General features: G+C 46.4%; 1 protein-coding gene across 8 annotated transcripts in view; it reads left to right on the top strand.

The window, feature by feature from the left end:
- Positions 1-21,710, top strand: part of nhsl1b (NHS-like 1b) — a 55,674-nt gene that overhangs the window by 24,487 nt on the left and 9,477 nt on the right. For 4 of the 8 annotated variants that reach the window (XM_086060662.1, XM_086060660.1, XM_086060661.1 and 1 more), the window contains 3 exons: positions 17,911-18,063; positions 20,182-20,303; positions 20,800-20,974. In XM_086060662.1, the coding sequence (XP_085916788.1) occupies positions 17,911-18,063; positions 20,182-20,303; positions 20,800-20,974 (450 nt within the window). Of the gene's footprint in view, positions 1-270; positions 480-5,007; positions 5,936-15,761; positions 15,982-17,910; positions 18,064-20,181; positions 20,304-20,799; positions 20,975-21,710 lie in introns of those variants that run through there. The other 4 variants (XM_086060664.1, XM_086060659.1, XM_086060666.1 and 1 more) reach the window with 3 other exon arrangements.

The raw sequence follows: 21,710 nt of genomic DNA, 5'->3' as shown, positions 1-21,710 counted from the left end.
CAGATTGCTTTGGGTTAACATCAGCGAATGGATTATTTAGTCCAAGGTTGTCATCTGTACATTAATGCAAAGAAACACACAAGCTTGCTTTTTTCTTTAGCAGACTTTTGGCATTGAGTTGGATTGCAATAAATAATTGCGTGCAAATCCCCATCGAGGAGGTCCGATGTGGTTAAACGGCGACAGTAGCGTGCTGAGGCTTTCGAGATGAGAGACGCAAAAATACAGCAGCCAACCGGAGGGAGGGGGGGGGGGTTCAAAGCAGTTTCCTGCGGTGAGGAAGCTGGCGTGTTGCCGCTGGTGTGTGACTGGAAGAGGAGAAGAGGAGGAGAAGTAGGAGGGCGACAGCGGGCGAGCAAGCGTCAGTGTCTCCGCGGCGGCGGCGGCGGCGGGCGTGAGTGAGCGGCGACAGCGAGGAGGAAGGAAGAAGAAGTTTGTTTCTCGTGGAATTAAGTGGGAAGGAATGTTCTGCTTGAGCGGTAAGTGTCCGCAACGGACGCCGATGTTTTTGGCATTAAGGTGTGTGTGATCGGCGCAAGGACAAAGACAAGTTGAACTTCATCGCAGTCTGTCCGAGCCGAGCTCTTTCCTCTTAACGGCGCGTGCCGGCTTGCGAAAGCGGACGCTTCAAAGTGCAGCCAGCGCAACAGCAGTCTCACTTTTGTGCCGTCCGACCCTTCGTGCTCTCCACTCGCTGTTGTTGGCTTCTACCACCTCCTCATCACCTCCCAAGAATGCGTGTGACATCATTGTCTTGGATAGAGTTTTCATATTTGCCCGACTTTGCGTGGAAGCCCAACAAAGACAAACGCATCTTCGTCACATCGGAGTTATGATTTCAAAGCAGTATGATGGTGAAAATCATCTGCAGCTCATCATTTCATGACCACAGGCGGCGAAGAGAAGCCAGAAATTGGACTCAAATCACAATATTGTTACTTGACAATAAAATTGACTCAAGTACAAAGTTGGCCTCCAAATAATGACTTGAGTCAAAGAGTGCAAGTGTGCTACAAAGACGTCATCCTTGTGGAAGTCGTTTTTTCTTCCAGAAGTAACAAACACTTGGACTGTTAGGGTTTGTAAAAAAAAAATAATAATACGTCAGGCCGATTGCAGTGTTTGGCACCAAACAGATTTTGGGAATTGGAAGGCTTGACTTCAGTCAATCAAAGGAGACGACACCATTTTGCAAAAAGTTTTTCCCCGCAGAAAACATTAATGTTGTCACATAATGGAATGTTGACTAAATAATAATACGGACATTTGGATGTACAGACGCTTACTCCTCTGTAGGCGGCAGTCATATTAGTCTTTCTTCACAGAGGATAAAGACTATATACTGATAGGATTTTTGTATTATCTGTTTCAAAACATATGCAGTCATATCAACGCAATGAAATGGAATGCAAACTTTGTTGAAATGTTTGTCGGTCTCTGAGCAGCGACGGTTTCAAGTGCCAAGATGAACTGACCCTGATCCTGCCGTGCCCCGTCGTGCTTGCCAGAGATGCAGATTGCTTGCTTATGTTATGATTTCCACAAGCCGTAATCCAGCGTCACGTCCGTGTTCTTCGGCAGCCAGCTGACCAGTAAGCTTCCCGATGGGGCTTTTTGGCCTTGCGTAAGCAACCTCTTCTTAAGGACCCCAAATTGGAAGGCGATCACACTTGGGATGTTGGATGGATGTCGTCGTTGTCGTCGTTGTCGTCGTCGTAAGGTTTGTTCGGGTCGGGTCGTGTCGGCTCTCAAAGAGGCTGGAATGTAACCCTGTTTACGAATCAACATTGCACTTGCTTATCTTTGGATGTGTTAAAAAGATCAAGCGGTTGTTAGATGGAACTAATGTTCCTTGCAATTGGCCAAATGTAGTCAACTGTACATTTTTGGGGCTCAAATGGATACGCATTACACTGTAATTCATCAACATGCCCAATAGGGGCAGCAACTACACTCTTATCTCCGAGAAGTGTGGCAAGCAGGGTGGCTGCTTTCAACAAGCTTTCTTTTCACTTTTTTTGTTTTTTTCATCAGCGTGTGAGGATGGGAGGGTGCGCCAACTTCACTGGGATGTTGAAGTGGATGCTTGGCTTCAATAATTTAAGAACAGTGCTCAAATTCCGCATTTGCCACAATTCCAATGAAATCAAACATGTTAGCTTCGAAAGTTGACTAATTGCTGGTCCAAATGGTTTTATTTTTCTATGCCAGGGTGTGTGTGATGAGTGACTCTTTTGGGATATTGAAGGGGGATGTGTATTAAGCCAGGGGGTGCGCCAACCCTGCCAGGATGTTTGGATGGCCAAAAGGTTTGGTCAATTTTCCCTAAATTCTTAAGCCACGACATTACAGAAACTCTTGTCATAGGGGTGCGGGGCTTTAAAGGTTTAGGCAACTTTTTAAGAGGGGGGGGGGGGGTGCCAACTCTGTCTGGATGTTGAATGGGGTGCATGACTTCAAATTGTTTTGAAAGACTGCTCGAACGAATCCTTTCCCTGACCTTTTAAGGAGGGGTTGCGCTAACTCTGTCGGAATGTGAAAGGTGTATGGGATGGGGTGTGCCACAACCGTCTGGGTCGGCGTCCCCTCTCGAGTGCGCACACGCCAGCAAAATGTCATTGTCAAATTGTGCAAATATAAGCAAAACGTTTTGCAAATATGTCCTTGCATTTTGGAAGGTGTGACAAGTTCCGGAAGATCATCTTGGAAATCTATTTGCTGCCCAAAAGGTGATATTTTTGAAGGATTGGAATGTGACAGGTCATCAAGTTAGTTGAGGCTCGCGAGGGCAGCGAACTACCTGCATAGCTGTCTGTATGGCCAACAACTACATTTATCCGCAGCTATGTTATTGCGTTTCACGCACCTTTTTCACGGGACACACGCAACACACACCAGGAGTTGGAGAAACGGACCCAGAATGCCACATCAGAACTGATTTCTCCAAAACAAATGCAAGCTAGTTTCATTCTCTTGATCCAAAGATACATAAAGACCGTTTTGGAGTCAAACATGGTCAATCATGGCAAAATAGTTTGTTCCGTGGAGAAAGGGGTCCAATTTACCATCACCACCCACACAATCGAATCCGATTATTTTTTTCAAATGGCCAATTAAAATAAGATGTTAGTTAGCGCTAGAAGCTAATGTAGCAATCGGCATTGTTTTCTTTGTTTTCTCTCAAGAGAAAATTCAACTACTTTGTTTGCAAAAACATGCTTCCTTCTTCTCTTACCAACATCCTGCTGTTAACAAAAAAATGAAACACAAAACAACTATGATTTTTCCCTTGTCATTATGGAACGAACGGTGTGTAAATAATATTGCACCGAAGTTTGGACGGGGTTAAGTTTTGTTTGGAACAATGGCGGTCCCCCTGCGGATGAGTGGAGGACTAAAAGGCAGCATGCAGGTGCTCCTTTGGGATTCATGTGCAGCCATGGTTACTTTTGTCCCTCGTTGCCCAAAGCCTTCCGCTCGAGTCCTCCCTCCCCGTCAACCCCCAAACGCTTCCACGCTCAACACATGTGGACGTCCACAAAAATGCATTTGGACCTTTAAGTCAGGCGTCAGCGCCCGCTAATCGCGTTGCACTGGACGACCTGCGAAGTGGACGCTTTTATAGGCTGCGGTCGGCCCATTATGGTTTGCACGCATGCAAGCAGTGGTTTTAGCTGCCTAATCAGCTTGCGTGTATTGGCTGAGCCGACCCTGCGCAAATGATAAGCGTCGTTAATGGCTCCGTTAGCCGCTGGCTATCTGCTGCTGAGGCTTTGGCTGGATGGCAGCCAAGCATGGACACAACCACACGTTCCAATGAGAGAGGATTTCCCAAGTACTCTTCGTGTTTTGGTCTTACAATTGTCTTTCTTATACTTACAGATAGCCTTGAATTGCCTTTCAAGTGTAAAATCCTTGAGATGAGCAATAGTGCACTTGTCTGTCACAGTCTGAGCTGTGAGAACCACACTGGAACGGTGCCACAGCACATCCAGACTATATATATAAATAACGAAGGAAAAATAAAGAAATCAAGGACAAACTCGGCTAACTGTGAGCTGATGATTTTGTCCTCTGGTCTCTTTCTGGTGACTGATGGTGACCAGTTTGCATCCCTATTTATGTCAGCCAGCAATTGGCTAATGATTCGCTTACGTCACAATCTTGGAATCCGTTGCTCAGCCTAATTCGATGTTGACTAAACACATGCAAGGATTTGCCACCGTAAATATTGAATTGGTTTCACATTTACAGACCTTTTCTGAGCACATCGGGAAGGAAAGATCGCTTTACACACCCACGATAATCGCTCGGGATTATCTTTCAGAGACAGCCAACAAGCAGGTCTTTTCTGACTTGTATTGGAAATGGGGGCAAGACGCTTTTTGGTTTCATTTGTGCTTTTGTTCCACCACTAGAGGGCGACGTTTACCCCCCACCCCCAAGCGCTGACTAGTGATCCCAGAATGGCAGCCCACTAACCAGCTGCCCTCATCCTCACCTATCACGGTAGATGCCAGCAGCAGTCGCGGTCTGACGGTGATCTATTCTGCTTTAATCTGCGGTGTGTACATCCGGCCACGCTGAGGTGTCGGGTATTAATTCACGCCGCCCATCTGTGACTCACATGGCTCCAGTAACACTCGTTAACGCTTGTCGTACCAGCTTGTTTTGTCCACTAACAGCCATTATTTTGTATGTGACATCATCAGCCCGGATGGGTGCATGTTTTTAGTAACAACAGCAATTCAAATGCGGGGTTTGGTGTTCCATCATGCACCCGTTTGTGCCATTTGTGTACCATCTGACAAACAAGCGGCAACCCAGTTTTCAGGCACCAGCTAATTAGCACCAGTATGGTGTCCATCTGTGTTGAGTGCGTTCTTGTGGAGACCAGGCTGGATAATCTGGGTTTACAGATTAGATCAGCAGTGTTGAGAGGCAGCGGCATTGGGGACAGGCAGGCGGGGTGGGGGGGGGGGGGGGTGAGGCTGTAAGGTTCTGGACTATCACCAAGTTCCTTCTCAAGTTGCCTGACAAACTGAACGGACTGCCTGCTGACGTGCTTCAAACTGATGCACAGCTTTCCGGATTTCTTGTGAACATTACAAAATGCGTTTAGGTCAGTCTCAAAGTTTGATTTAAAACATACGGTAACGATTTGTTTTTCAACCTCATTTTTGGATCTATTCGATATCTGGATTTCTGTGGTCATTTTTGAGAGTCCAAGATGCCAAGAGCCGGCCAGGATTTTCTGATAGCCTACGGCTAAAATAAGTGTGGTGAACGGTTGTTGTGGAGTTCAATCTTGTAATCTAACCCTGCGCACAAGCCGCCATTGTCAAGCAAATCAATGCAAATCAATAGGATCCCCTGAGAGAGGGAGCGGAAGGACAAAAACAGTAGGAGGAGAGGAGGAGTCCGAGTTGGGGAGGCATCGGGGTCCCCGGCGCGTTAGGAAAACTACCAACCAGCACGCTCGCAGCCACCACCTCAAGTGGAGGCTCCAGAAAGAGGGAGGAGTTGGAGGGGGGTCTGCATAGCCCAAGGGAGGAGTTGGAGGGGGGTCTGCATAGCCCAAGGGAGGTGGTGACTTGCTTGGTGTGAAGGTCTTAGTTGGGGATGATCACATACGTGCACTGCCTCTCTTCGGCGCCGGTGGTCAGCTGCTGGCACAGGGCCTGCTATGAGGACCCCCCTGGCGAGAGGCAAGCGCCGTTCTCCTTCCAGCCCGCCAACAAGATGGGGAACCGCCTCCAGTCCGAGGCCCTCCCCAGCGCCCGGCCGCCCAGGAATGAGGGCTGCCTACGCAAACGTCTGCTCTCTGTGTCCAAAGTTCACCAAAAACAGGACTCTCTCTGGACACCTAAACCGCTGCTTGGACCCCTCGGTAAAAGCCCGTCAGGGAAGACTCAAACCTCCCATGATGACCAAGGTACCGTGTCGAATTCCCAAGAAGCAAAGTGCACATTTACGGTCCAGACTTTTGACGCTTGTTCCAGGAGACATTTAACTTGAATTTTGGAGTTGTGTACGAATTTTTGAGGCAGGATTACCCAGGATAGCAGTTTTTTTTTAGCCTAGAATTTGTGTTTACTTCACGAGTGATTGAGTATTCTCTAACTACGATTTGTAGCATCCAGACTTTTGCTGTTTGTTCCACTAGACATTCAGTCTGAATTATAGACTTCTTTGAGGGTTTTGAGCTTGGACTACCCTGGTAGCAGCCTCCATTAGCCTGACATTGTTTACTACAGGACTGATTGTAGTATTTGTCCTGGCTCGGTGTACTTGAATCACCTGAGGTGTTTTTCTTACAGGTAATAATGACACAGCGGCCAAGCGTCTTGAGCTCCTCCCCAGCCAGTCTTTGTCTCTTCCCATTAGGTGATTTCCATCCCCCTAGTAGCTTAATGATCCATTCCTTCTGTCTCGTGTAGTGTGTTGAGTGGCGTCAGTTCAGATTGGCTTTGTGACCTCTGACACCATGCAGTGGTCTTTGGTGTGGCATTGTTAGCGTGAGTCCCTAAGAAGGAACTAGATGGTCCAGAATGGTCTCCTGGTATGTTCTGATCGTGTTTCTGCGGACCGGTACTGTATGCACACAATACTCGCGTCAAACCTCCACAGGGGTCACCTCTTGGGAACCGGAGACAATAGCTTACAGCTGGAGGCAATGCTTCTGCTCTGAAAGGAGGTTGAGGGGTGACACATCGGGGTCACGGAGGTGCCCCACTTTCACCTCCGCAACTCCATTCAGGAGCGATCATGCAAGCCACGTTTTAGCACTGCAACTTTTCTTTCTCACCTAACTTTCTCTTCACTCCTCTTTTTCTTCTTTTTTTTTCTACCATGCATTTAGCGTGAGCAAACTGTCGCAGACGGGCACGCTCCATCTTCACGCCCGCTTTGGCTAATGTGTAGCGGCAGCTCGAGATGCGTACAGTTTTGTCCCGGCTCGCGTCACAGTCACTTTGTGCTCACGCGTCGCTGAACTGACGCGTCGCGTTGGCACACACAAAAACGCAAGAGATAGATTTGCTCCTCAACGCTTTGATTTAACTCTTGTGGTTCTGCTGCAGTGGATATGAACTGTGACAGACAGTTTTTTGGGATGGAGCAGGTGTTGGACAGGCCCCGCCCACCCTCCTTCCTCTGAATCCTTTAGAGGGAGGCAGGTTGAGCTATCGACCAATCACTGCCAACAGCTCCCGTGGGTACCTGAAGGACCTCACAGATTAACGAGAGGAGCGCAAATGAAAAGGATCGGATCCGGTCAAAGTCAGCTGGGAAAACCCAATTATGGGGGGTGCGTTGTGTTCTGGTCCCACGTAAGCGAAAATACAAGCAAATACTTCACTTTTTCTGGGACAAAGTCTGCCCAGCGATTTTCCTCTTTAGGATTTAGTATCAGAGGTGGGCGGTCGCCCCCCAAAAATAGTCGGTTTGCGGGAACAATGGAGAAGGGTGCATGTCACAGCGGATAATGAGGAGGTTCCACACTCAGTTTGCGGAATGGGGGGGTCAGGAGGTGAAGTGAGAATCATTCAAGTGTAAAATGGCGTGTTCTGTCATAGCAACGTGCGCTGCACGATTCTGCTTTTTAACTTTTGATGAACGTCTCGTGCACGTCTGAACGCTTTCTTCTGTCGAGCAGGACCAAGGAAAGGAGGTGAGCACTATTTGCTGCTTAATTGCGAGCTGCGCCACGGACAGGCCAGCGCACAGGCGGGCGTCTCGCTGATCTCATTACGAGATTAATGGATGCTTAGCGACGAAACGGGCGCAACTGCTCCATCACAGCAAACCAAATCAAGCTGCCATTGTCAAATATTGGCCAGTAATGGAGTTGGGGGGATTCTCTGCGGACCCTCGCAGGATTTTACAACTTACGCACTTTGCCCACCCCTCCTCAAAATGTGACGTTATGCAGCAATTGTAGTCCTTGGAGAACGAGAGTTATTTTCTGGATTTGATTAAATGGAACAGCGGCGCTATTGAAGACCTTTTTTTTTAGTTATTTTAGATATTTTTATGGGTATCTGCAGCATCCAGGCAAATCTGAATTTACAGTTGCCTGCCTTCCGTGTAGCACCACATTTCAAGTCAGCGGCACTGAAACCGACTGGAAAAGATACAACATGGTTAACAAGAAGAAGAGGCGAGCATAAGTCTGTGAATTTTGCTGTATGCTGTTGGTTACTCATTAGCGATAGTCAAACATCCCGGGAAAAGCTATGATAAACTTGACGTAGGCCAAAGAAAGTCAATAACGTGAACAGAATCGCTAATGACGAGCATGAAACGAACCAGAGAATCTTGCTGACGAGCAGAAATGAATCTGGTCACACTTAACTTCGTGGCTGGCCTCTCCCTTCCGCACGCACGCATTACAGAGATCAATTTTTAGCAAAACAAGCTGACTCTGACAAGATTTTTTATTTCACTCATTATTGTCTTAAAGAACCCTCCAGACTTTCTTGAGACGACTTAAAACTGGACGGCTCAGACAGACAAAGCTATTTTCAACACTTGAAATGAGTTAATGATGACTAAGAATGACACAATACGGGAGACAGATCAATAGTATCAATTTATGAAAATATGAAATGTTTGGACACACAAACGTTTTTTCAATGGCGACAATCTGTATGAATTCTTGAATACCAATGTGACTGCAAGTCCTTAAGTCTGAACCTGGTTTTGGCATCCCCAAATAATACTGCGCTACATTTGTTAGTTTGGAAGGAAATCACACTGACAAACATCCGATTGGATGACAGTATCGTATAGTAAAATAGTGAAGTTGTGGAACTTGATTGTCTTTCATCAGATCTCTCAGTCCACTTTGTGCGCCAGACTCGGCGCTCCCCCCATCCTGTCTTCGCCTCCTTAAGGATCCCAATCAGTTGGAGTTTCCATTAAGCCTTTATAAGAGAGCCAAGCAAAGCCTTAAAAAAAAAAAAAGGAAGGGGGAAAAAAGCTCATGTTTGTTCCCCGTGGAGAGTAATAATAAAAGGAACAAGCGAGCGGCTGGAAAGTGATTGAAAAAAGCTTTTGTCATTGATAAGTAATCTTCTCTATGGCAACGTCTTTTTTTCATGAGCTTCTTTGCCAGTCGGAAGCAGGACAAGCCTTCAAACATGGCAAACCTAAAGCTACCGTCCCACTGTCTTTGATTTGATCTTAGCGTCTGCTCATTTTCACCACAAGGGGGCACTACAACACAGGCAAGCAACAGCTGCCCTTATCCAGGCTGCTCCCAATTGGATTGTCTGTTGATTTATTGGCTCGTAAAACTGATGCACACACGCATGCTTGTCACAATTTATTAACATGCTGATGGTCATTAGCAATTGGAATTATCGTTGAATGACACAGCAGACGCATCTTTTTACTTTAGACAAAAAGACACACCAGGCGTCACCAGGAATTCGATTTTGGAATTTCTGCTTTTAAATTTGCTCCCTTGAGACTCGCTAATATCTCCATGATGGCTGTGCCGTAGAAGGGGACGTGTCAATGGACAAGCACAGCGAAGGAGGGGGTGAGAAAGGGAGGGGGCTTAAGTGGATTTGGGGCTCTCCTCATTTTCCCCAGGCAAGGTCTCGGCGTAGGGTTAGCACGAATGGGAACCTCCTGTGAGCACATGAATGTGCAGACACGTCTGATTTGAGTTTTGATGAGACAACTTGAATGGCTGTTGTGTTTTATGGGTTGCACGCCACTGCCACGTCCATCTTTGAACATCGCCAAACATTTTTTATCCCCAAGACAAGCAGCTTGCTAACGCGATATTATGCCTTAACTTGTGTGTAAAAGTCCAAAGCAGATCAATGTTGCAGCAGTTCTGATGCGGCTATTTGGCAGAATCTCAGGCTCAGAATTAGGTTGCGCAGTTAGAACCTAAATGCAAATGTGACATACAAGTACAGTACATTTCAATACATTAGAATATTCTATAAAAGTTGATGTATTCGTATGAGTCTTTCACGATGCGGCAGACAGGAAGTAAAGCAAATGATGAAATCCGTCGATGGCGTCCAGCAGAACTTGCGTCCGACTTGCGAGTGAACCGGCGCCCCGAGCCTGATAGTCTAGCCCACTTCCTCTGAATTAGCGCCGGTCGCTCAATTAGTCATGCTAATTACTGACTGGCTGCTTCAGCCCGCCCCATTTATGGGGAGGGGCCACTGACAAACGAAAGTAGGTCACATGCTCCGGTGTCGATCGAATCGTCAGATTGGAGGAAGTGCAGATGAACGCAAGGACACACACTTTGTTGTTGCATGAGGATTTAACCCACTTCCTATTGATAAGCAACCACCCAACACCCCTTGCTATGATTGAGGTTAGCCCCAGGTGGCTTGTTGCTATGTGCCCTTGAGCTTCTGGAGGCACTTAACCTAAATGAGCTCAGTGTGTCGCCGGACTTCTGTCAAAAGAGCCCTCCGATGGAGCTCAATGTTACTCTTTTGTGAATTGCTTAGAAATATTCTTGCCTTTTGGGGGGGGGGGGGGGGGGGGGTCCTGACCACCAAAGCATCAAAACGTACTCAGTAGTTTCCCCTGCAAAGTTTGGCAAAAATTACCCACAACAGTAGTTTGACTGATCAACACCAAAATAAGAGCCCGCACAGCTCGTACCCAACTTGGAGAGTCCCTATCCTTGGAGATTTGCCCAAATTGGCAAGCAGGCATGGATGGACCATGTTAAATTGAAATGCTTGTGACACACCTCCATCAGCTAGCTAAGCTAATGTGGGCGGAGCAGTGCGGCAAAGTTGGATGATCGTTTCAAAGTGGGTGCAAAGGGCACTTCTATCACTATTGCAGCTCTAGTTATTGTCACATTCTTGCATTTGATTAGAAGTATGGATGGATTGCTCTGTTAAATGTGTCACAATCCTGCCTCATGGCATCATACTGTAAATGTGTAGATGCACATATAAGTGGATTCGTGAAATTGGGTATGCACACAAACAAAAGGGAGAGCAGCTGATGAGATATGTAGGTCGAGATGTACAATATATGTTGAGGCGTTTGCAGCCACCTAAAGAGCGACAATGTTGTGCGTGATGAACTCCGTTGTTGGTGTAGAAAGCGCTGCAGGCGCACCCTCGCCCAGGAACAATAACGCGTCGGTCCACACGCACCAGAAAGGGGAGTGGTGGCCCACTTAACCATCATCAATATATCAGTGACACACACACACACACACACACTGAGTGTGCCTCTAAGTAGATGTGGATGTAAGAAGGTCTTTGAGTCGATATTCATGGAGACGGCACGGCTGCTGGGAAATGACGCCATCTTGATCACTTCTTACTTTTTGTTGGGTTGAGAGCTCAAACTTTTGCTGGGTCTTTTGCTGGGTCAGCATGCGTGAGCGTTGTCCGGGCCGTTTGGTTTTAGGATGAAAAAGCGCGTTGCCAGGGACAGCAACGGGCGGTTAGCGACCAATCCGCTGTGCACATAAAGCTGGCTAAGCGCTAAGAGACGCGACAAACAAATGCGGCCGCTCATAAAACGTCAACAGCTGCTGACACTTTGGATGGAGTTCGAGCCGTAAAAGTTTCCCTGCTGAGCGAGCGCTTAGCGCTTAGCGCTAACGCGCCTTCCGCACCGTCCGGGCTGCTTCTCGCTTGCTTTTCAATGTTCGCGGGACTGGAATTGTAACGCACAAATCGAAATTCATGATGACCTGAAATGTTGGTATTGGAAACATAAATATAAAACTGTCCAATGAAAACCAGTAAGCACGACCGGTAACTTAGTGTTAAGAAAGAGTACATTAAAAAAACATTAGTTTTTATTTTTATTTATTTTTTTAAATAGCACTCTATATAAATTGTGACTTTATAAAAATATAACCTCATTTAATTGAATGTAAAGAATTTACCAATTTGTGCATGCTCACTAATTAATTGCGCTGCCTTCTAGTGTGCTTAAAATGGCCACCAGGGCAGCAGTATATTACAATCAGACAGACACAAACGAAAAAGGAGTTTCACAACTACTGTAAGGGACTCGGTCATCTGCAGAAACATTTGTTGTCGTTTTTTCTTGGGTTGCAGAGGATCAATAACGTATTCCAGTGACTTGTATTGATTGTTTGGCTTGATCAAAGACACTCAATTGATTTGGTTTGTCAACGAACGTGCGTGAAAATGTTGTCTGCGCGACTGGCCGGCGACCAGTGAATGACGTGAGCCCGCCTCTCACCCCAAATCTGACTGAATATTTTGTTGTGGCATGCAGCAAGTCACATGACTCCCATTTTAGGTGACTAGCGTAACGTAACGTAGCCGACTGTCAGCAAGCTTCAAATTTCAAAGCGGCAAAGACCGTCAACGCCTTTCAGTCTTTGTGGCGCCTCACATTGTTGTTGTGTGTGTCCACACTCTTTTTTTTTTTTTTCACTTTGATCTCTTTATTTCACTTTGGCCTTGCATGGCTGCTCAGCAAAAATGGCTTCCTCCACATCAAAGTGACCATTTTTTCTTTTTGTCTGGTCTGCGTTTGTTTGCTCTCCATACAATCGCAATATCATTAAAAGCGGGACCCGGCGTTCCCACACGTCCAGTTGCATTGGCAAAGTCAAAGGTCAGAAAATGTTGCAATTGTGCTTGTAAGCATTTTCATCAACGTGCTGGCCTTAAAACATTGAAACGCAAAGTGTTGCAACACAAGCAGGCAAACAATTCATCTCGTTTATCCTCATTGAAGAACAATATTAGCGCCGTACTGATGAGCAGAGGTTGTGTCCCCGTGCACGCGACATGCAAATCCGCTTCACTTTCTTATTCTGTCAACAAGAAAATTGCATCTAAAATATTGAAAAACAAAATCGCAATTCGATGATTCTTCCAAATCGGTCACGTCTAATTCTTATTACAAGAGTGAAGGAATCGCAGCCAAATGAATGGAGCCGGTTAGATGGAAACAGCAGAAAGTGTGTGTGTGTGGGTGGGGGGGGGGGGGGGGGGCAACTCTGGCGTGAAAATTGTGTCTGAAACACATGCAGAGTTGTAAAGCTCCGCTGACAGAAGGTCTGAGTACACACACACACACCGCGGGAGAGTTTTTAGGTGTCAGCAAAAGGTCAGAGGAGGAGGAGGAGGAGGAGGGGGAGGAGGAGGAGGGTTCCCGGGAGTGGTGGGCGGGGCTGTGAATTTCAGCGTCATTTGTCGCGCTGCAACAGCATTTCCTCATGTTCAAATCATTAACGGCGTTGTTTAGTCAGGCTCCTTCGCGTGTGTGTGAGATTGTGTTTATTCAGGACTCGGGTCGACTTTCGCCTCCCTTGAGCTTTTTAGTGAGACGGCGGCTTTTTTTCTGCTTGACTCGTGCTGTTTGGTGGCAGTAAACTCGAGTTGCTCAACGACGATTCTTCCAAAAAGAAGCTTCGAGCTGTTTAATGGCACTCCCGGCTGAAGTTTGACCAAACAAAACTTGAAACTAGGAAGACCGTTTCACCTTGTGCATTTTAAACAACGGCATAGATTTACTGCATGCTAGCTTAATGCTAATGCTAATCCATGCTATCAAAATAGTTCGGAAAATCTTTTGATTGCAACTGAGCGACGGTTGTGACGTCGTGCACCACAAGTGTTAATTCGTGTCGTCATTGGCTGGCGCGGCGTTAAACACGCCGATTGACAGCCAATCAGCCGTCAGTTGGCCCGGCGGCGGCAGCGGCAGCTTTTTGCCATCAAACCATGTGACAGCAAAGCCATCGCCTTCCTGCTTGAGTTGTTTAGGAACTTTGAACATTTCCTTGTATTTTGAAAAGGATTTGACTTACTCAACAACCTCACAAGAAAGTCCCACGTTTAGAACACATTCCCCGGGAAAACCGAAAACCTCATTGCTCTTGTCCCCGCACACCAAATGTGTCCACTTGAAAGCAAAGCCGTGCCGCGTGTGCTTTTCACGACTCGGGACACATGCGCGCACCTGCCTTATAACGTACCTGCCTGCCGCTTAGTTTCGAGGCCCAGCTTATCTCGGGCTGGCCGACGGGCAGAAAATGCACAAATAAATCAACTCCGGCGAGAATCTGAGATCAGAAAATCAATATGGCCGACGCGCTTCACATCTGAGCAAGGAGAAGAAGAAAACGGGGGAAGATTTGCCTTGAGCCGATCAGGTCCAGTTGAGGGATTTTCAGAACAATAAAAGGCCAAGAAATCACTTTCTGCAGCGGTGCCATGAGGTCCCGTTTGTGGGACGAGTTTTTCAAGATACAAGCCATCGTTTGACTCCATTTTCTGCTTTGACTTGTGAACAAAAACGTTGATGCGAGCGCGACTTTGTGGCAACTCAACTCAAAGAGAAAACTAACACTTTGTTAGCAATCCGCGAGCTAAATGCTAACACCTCATTAGATATGCAAAAGAGGGCCTAATGGAAACATGCGCGTAAACCCGAGAGATGCACTTGACCCGCCCGCGTCTTTGTATGCGTGAGAAAACAATCGGCTGTTTAATGACTGATCCTAATACTGTACACGTGCCAGCCGAGCCCAACAAACGCACGTCACAGGATTTGTCGGAGCGCTGCTTGTCACACGGGACCAAAATGTCACCATTCATCACTTGGGGACTTTTCGAGGGTTCAATTTGTCTCCTTAGTTCAAAGGCTTTTTCCATATGAAGAAAAACATCTTTTGCTGGCACTTTTGTCAACATTGCAAACAATGTTTTCAAGTAACATTTGGACATTTTGTCACGCAAGTGTCCAATGAGATGAGCCGCTGCTTTTGGTGTCATCTCGAAGATCGGGAAAAGAATATAATAGAGAACTTTACGACGGGACTTTACTGAACTGGTATTTCAAGATATTACGTACCTGTGAAGGCTGCTGATAGTTAAGACCCAAAAGTAAGTCTTCCTTGCCAGTAGGTGGCGCTACACCGCGCTGGTTAGACACATACTTGTGCTGGTATCGGTCTGAAAACTTGCAGTATCGGCCATCCCAAGTGCATATCGAATGTAACGCGTCTTCAGTCTATTCCTGAAGTGCCTCCCCCCATCTGAAGTTGCGCTGAAAGGGGGGGGGGGTCACTTGCAATCCCATTCAAGCTCTTGTTGCGCTAGACCCCCCCCCCCCCCCCCCACCAGACAACATTCTCCTCTCCTCATTTGTCTTGAAAAGAAAGACGCTGGCAGGAGGGGGGCTGCCGACGTGCATTTTGCGTGTGTGTGCGTGTGCGCGCGTGTGTGTGTGACACAAAAGGAGGCTCGCATGTGACCAGCCTCAAATTCTTCTTCTGCCATCACCTTGTGGAGGCCTTTCTTCTTTCCTGCTGGCTGGCAACTCCAGACGACAATTGCGGCAAATGGAAGCCAATTCAACTTAGCAACATGAAATCACACGTCGTCGGCCATTTTGCTTTGATTGACGAAAACAATGTTTGGGGCTTAAGGCTTTTATTCCCTTCAAAATTGCCAGCCTGAAACCAGTTTGAGTGGACAGGCCACAAAAACTAAATGAGATCTTGTCCCAACAGCTCGGCTGAGTTTGTGTTTGTCCATCATCGTCATCGTCATCATCGTCATCGTCATCATGACCTAAACACTTAAAGTGGTGGTCACACTGCTTGTGTTTTCCAACGCAAGGTGCGGACGTCTGAAATTTGAGGCGAGGGAGGGAGGGAGGGAGGGATAGGCCGCTCCCTCCCTCCCTCCCTCCGTCTCCTTGGTTACCAAAACGCATTAGCTCCCAGGCCCCTCCCACCAGTGTGTGTGTGTGCGCGTGTCCCCGAGGACCGGACCGCCTCAGGGTGGAGTGATGATAGCGATGGTGCAAGGGGTTCGAGAGAGAAAGAAGGTTGTGGCGAGATCGTCAGCATCGCGGACGCCGGACGATCATGTGAGCTGGCGTTTGCTTTTCTTGCCTGCAATTGTGGAAGGAAGGCAAAGATGGTGTTCATCGGGACCTCGCTCAAGTCGCTCGTTAAATACTTCAAAAGGAAAGGTAACACAAATACGTCTTTTTCTGATCCTTGTAATCTTCTCACTTTTCTGTTTTTCGTCATTCTGCGAGCGTCAAATCGTTCTCATCATATTGCAGGTTTTTGTTTTCAATGAAAATCTTCCTTTCTGCTTTTTGGCCTCACATATTTTCTCTTCATTCTTGTAACACGGGAATTTCATTCTCAACTTTTCCCTCCCAAAAACAACACTTTTCAAAGCTGATCGTAAAGAGAGAAAATCACAAAACAATTGACTGTCCTTATAATTTGCAAAATGGGGGCTTGGAAAGTAAAAATAAATGTTAAGAAAAAATCCAACTACTTCTACTAATACTAATGATCATTTTTCAAAGGCAAGTAGCACGGGTTCGGTTAACAAAAAAAAAGTCTTTGGTCTCATCGTACAACATCATGTATAGAAAAGCAAAACCTGATTTGGTTTTCTCCGACTTAAGTCCAACTTGACTGCTCGTCTTCGTTCTGTTTTTCTGCCGCCGTTGCCGTATTGTCGTAAGTCCTCGTCAACGGTGAAAGCGGCTTCGGCATTGAAGGTGAGCTCGTTAGCAGGAACCCGCGCGCATTTCACAACACTTTGGACAACTTGTCATCCAAATCCCTCGACGATGTTTATCATCATCACACGGAATCTTTATGAAGCGTGCAGACGAGAGCGAGCGTTCTTGAGTGGACGCTTGGCGGCTTGAGGAGCGAGCGGCGAGTCGCTCGTGGCGTGCGATTTTTTTGTGACGTTGCGGACGATTATCTCCCGCGCGGCCTCGGCCTGCCCTTTGCCCGCTGCCAACGCGTTAATGCTTCACTTTGCAAGCGTCGACTCGTGGGCGATGACGTAAATAAGGCTTGCCAATGTGAAATTTGCATGAGTAAGAAATGGCAGATGAAGCAGCAATGTTAACGTTTCACTTCACACTTTATATCCAGCACAATAAAAGCATGTTTTTGAAAAAATCTGATGAATAAAATAGTATGATAATCAAGTTGCAGTGTTATGAGAAGTTTTTATTTTTTATTTTTTTGAACAAACTCGCGTACTCAGATTCACATATTTGCAGATTTGTTGATTTTTTTTTTTTTTTTTTTTGAGATGGCTGAGTAAGTACTGATAGCACATATTAGTTTAGCCTTCTCTTATTTCAAAGTATTGGTGCTTGTAAGGATACTGGTATCAGCAGATGCCCTCTTGTGGCCATTTTACAATCAGGAACTCAAAAATCGAAGAAGAACAAAAAAATGACATTCATTTCATGCAAATTGAATTTAAAAAAATGATATTGGGATTTATATATATATATATGTCTTTCTTGAAAATTATCATTTTTTTTTGTAAATTTTAGATATCAAAAGTAGTAGTGGTATCAGTACTTGGTATCTGTGTGTACTCAAGAGTTGCTGACTTGTACTGGTTGCTATGGAACATTTCAAATTTCAATTTCTTAATGTTGTGCATTAGAATATACGGCGATTTTGTCGATTGGCGGTCCTCGTTTGTCATCAAAGCTCAATTGGCCATCAATTAGCAGTGGTGAAGGCCTCCGCCCTCCGCCACCTTCCTGCCGGCAAACAAACGGGGCCGGTTGCAGTGTGTGAGAAAGCCCCCCCCCCCCCCCCCCCCCCCCCCCCTGCACACACCCCCGCTCGGGTTCCTTCGCGTCCCAGTCTCACTCGGCAACCATTTGGAGGAGCCGCAAAGTTGCCCAAATGGAGCTAATCCTGGCCGTGGGCCCGCCCACTTTGGCTTGGTGCGCGTTGAAGGTCTGGAACGGGTCTGGAACGGGTCTGGAACGGGTCTGGAACGGGTTCTGGTTGTTTGTGTGGCCCAGGAATGCTTCCGATCTTGGTGTGTGTGTTTGAAGATGCGCTTCGAGTCGCAGCTGGTTGACGTTGATGTGTTTTGCTTTTTTTTGTGTGTCCAGCCGTGTCCAGTCTGGACGAGGAGAGCAAGTGGACGGTCCACTACACGGCGCCGTGGCACCAGCAGGAGAACGTCTTCCTGCCCGGCAACAGGCCGGCCTGCGTGGAGGATCTCCACCAGCAGGCCAAAGTCAATCTGAAGAGCGCCTTGCGAGGTAATCCGCCGCAATCCCGTTTTCACCGCAAAGCTTCCAAATGAGACACTTTTGGATTCTGTTCTACGAATGCGTTTCTTTGTCATTCTTTTCGTCTCGTCATCTTCAAACTTGAATCTGGTAGCAGGATGTCGTTTTCACACCGATATTTCAACTCACGAGCTCAACATTTTGCTTTTTGTTTTTGTGGCTTTTTCCTCCTTAAATCTCAGTCCTAACTTTAAGACTTTTGTCTTCATTTGAAATGTGATCGAGTGGAATGATTTTTTTTTCTTGCAATTGGTCTGCTTTGCAGCATATTTGGCTTTTTCCTCGTAATTTACAACTTTATTGTTATACGCTACGTCATTATTTTTCTTCACAATAACATGACTTTGTTTCCCCAAATTATTTCTTTACTGTGAAACTGCAACTTCATTAAAAAAAAAAAAGAACTTTAAAGGGGGTTTTTTTCACGTCAAAGTAAAAAAGCAATAGTAAATATTTTTTCTTATAATATTACGACAATCTTTATTCCTGCAGCATGACGTCCGATTTCCTTTCACAATTTGATTTGTGTAGCGTGACATTAGCGTTCATTTGCTTGTTTGAGGAGCTGTTTGGACGCTCCCACAACACACGCAACGTCTGCTTATCGACAGCAGCGCAAGAAAAATGTGCAAAACGCGTGAGATCCTTTTCTGGTCTAATCAGACAGCGAGCAAACAAACGGCGCGGCCTCGCCAAGCGGCGGGTCAAAGGACGACAAGATGGCGGCCCGCGCTCACGTGTCACGCACTCGCATTGTGGGAGGGTCTTTGCAATATTGACGCGTCGCCATTTGGGATCAAGTGAGCAGGGCAGGGCTGAAATGCAACAGGTGTCACATGACAACACCTGGAATGTGTAAGGGTGGAGCGCGCGCACACACACACACACACACACTGGTTTTAAAAGCCTTTTTACAAGTAGAATAATATGAAATGCGACATTATTTACAATTGTACGACAAAGTCACACTTTTTCACTGACTTGTGTCACGTTATCTCGACTGACTTTTGATTATGTGGAAAGTGATTGTTGCAATGATTTTCCTCTCTTGTAATCACGATAATACATCAGGTTAGGGAACACATCTGTATTTGCATTTATTCGACTGACACGACTAATTGTTAGCAAACAATTGAGTTTGTTTTAAATGCTAAATTATTGTCATAAAATGAAAAAGCTCAAGTGAAAGGTTGGCAAGAATGTGCAATTTATCAAGGAAGGTTGCCTTGCCCAGCTGCTGTTGCGCAATCCACGGCTCATGTGCGGTTGCGCCACGTGCTGACCCGGTTGGCGTGTGACGAGTTGATGACTTATCGATCGATCGATGTGCTTGAGGCCGCTCAGAAAGCGCACGCGGGGCCACGGTTGCTTTGAATCGGGAAGTTCACGCCCACATGATGCAAATATCGCACAAATGGCCGGACTTTGTCACTTCCCTATCGGCGACATTTGGACCAGGAAAAAATGACGAGCAATGACGCACGCGCTTGAGGGAGAAATTATTCGCTGGAGAAGTTGCTGGCTGCATTTCTGCCTAGCAACAGACATCTTTGATCTCAAATCTTCAAGCGTGCCAAACCGCTTCACCCGCTCCATCGGGAACATTTAACCATTTAACTCGTGCGCATAACGAGCCAGGACGTCCATTGAACGCCACTCATGCTGGAAATGTCAAACAAAAGAGCCTGTGAGGAAATGATGCAGACCGAGCGAGTGAGCGCGACCATCTGACACACGCACACGCACACGCACGCCATCCGGTGGCAGCAGGTGGTGATCCGATCCAATGGTGGATGCGCACACGTGACAAAAAACACGCGTGTGTGTGTGTGTGTGTGTGTGTGGCTAGAGTCGTAGGAACATGCAAATGGTGTCTGTCACACGCCGACAAAAGAAAAGAAACACACTTATTGTGTGGAATTTGTATCATTTCTTCCTTATAGCACTTCTGTATGCGATTATTTGAAATATATTTGAAAAGATTTCCGTACTGGAGATGGACCATTCATTTGTTTTCATGCGAAGGTAAAATGTCCCATTTTTGTTGTTGTTGTTCAAAGTGTGAAATGTTTGCGTGTGCGCTTGCAGAATGTGACAAGCTGCGTAAAGATGGCTTCCGCAGTTCTCAGTACTACTCGCAGGGGCCCGTCTTCTCCGACAGGCCGCAGTCCGCCAGCAGCCTGCGCGACGACCTCGATGACGAAAGGAAGGTGAATGCGAAATTGTCTTGTGCTGCTGGTTCACGTCAAATGGGCTGCCCTCTAGTGGCTGCAACCGGAACTTCCATCCCTGAAATCTCGTTCTCATCAACGTTCAATCTTGAGGAGACGTCATACTGCACGGCTCTCGCGCGGTTTATGTTGTCAAGCTGCTTTTGACAAATTGACTACCTTGCCATGTGGAATCCAATTTGCATCATTGTACAGCCTTGATTCAGATGCATTGTCATTCTGTTGCTAACCAGAACAGCAGCCCCTCGTGACAGTCTGCAAGAGGAATGAAAGTGTGGCGTTGTTTTCAACGACTTTCCCACACACTATGAAAGTTGACCTTATGTGATGTGGGCTCGCGTGTGTGCGTGTTCCAGGGAAGCGCCACAGTGCTGTTGCTGACCAAAACAGCAGCACCTTCAAATCAAAGATGATTTGACATCATGTGGAGACCACTTTTCAATTCGTGCCTTCCTTTCCCGTCTCGGTCCGTCAGTCGCTGGCGTCGTCGGCGGAGGACGGCGGGTCCGCGAGGCCGCGCGCGCCCAGCGACAAGGGGGACGTCTCGGAGGCCGACGGGACCAACGGCCCCGCGCTGCCCACCCCGGAGGAGAGGATGAGGCTGACGGCGCGGGCCGTGCCCACCGACGTCATCGCCATCAATGTCACAGGTGTGTGCGTGCGCGCGCGCGCGCGTCAACAGCTCATCGCAACAAAAGTCAACTCATTCGGCTTTCACGTTTTCAAAACAAAGCAAAAAAAAACTTGGGGGGGAAATGTACAAAAATACTATCAAAACTTTAAATAAGAAATAAACAAACTTTAAATCAATTTTAAAAAATAAGATGAAAAAAAACAAAATGATCATGCACACAAAATAATCAAATATGAAAATACTTACAAATAATAAAGCAAAGAACTACAAAATAAAACTAATAGTAAGAAATACATCTGAAATAATCCTCTTACAAATACAATTATTATTATTAAATATTACAAATAAGACAAATATAATATTGAGAAAAAAATCATAATGTCAATATTTACCCCCCAAAATTAAGTGATGTTAAAATGACTTAACATAGTTTAAAAAATAAATGAATAAATACTAAAGAATGAATGTTTATTTTGAAGCATTTTTGAAGGCTGTTTTGTGTTTCCTGTGCATGATTTCTTCCGTCACTCGTGTTTCCTGCTAACATGACGAGCACAAAAACAAAAGCAAAATCTTCTCCTGTTGCTCTCGTGGCATCTTGAAATCTTCGGCACCATTTGCATGTTGACAAAGTGTTCTCTTTTTTTGCCACGCACGCACGTTGGCTTGAAGATGAGCAGACTTTTGTCCCCTGCATGTGCCCGCCACTAACAGTTTGCACTTGTCTTGTGTTGTGTTGCCTGCGCGTGCGT

Source organism: Leptonotus elevatus, chromosome 18, assembly GCF_054856555.1.
Source record: "Leptonotus elevatus isolate MCC_2025b chromosome 18, RoL_Lele_1.0, whole genome shotgun sequence".
Lineage (NCBI taxonomy): Eukaryota > Metazoa > Chordata > Actinopteri > Syngnathiformes > Syngnathidae > Leptonotus > Leptonotus elevatus.
Note: the sequence above shows the minus strand (reverse complement) of the source record. Positions and strands in the feature narration are given on the sequence as shown.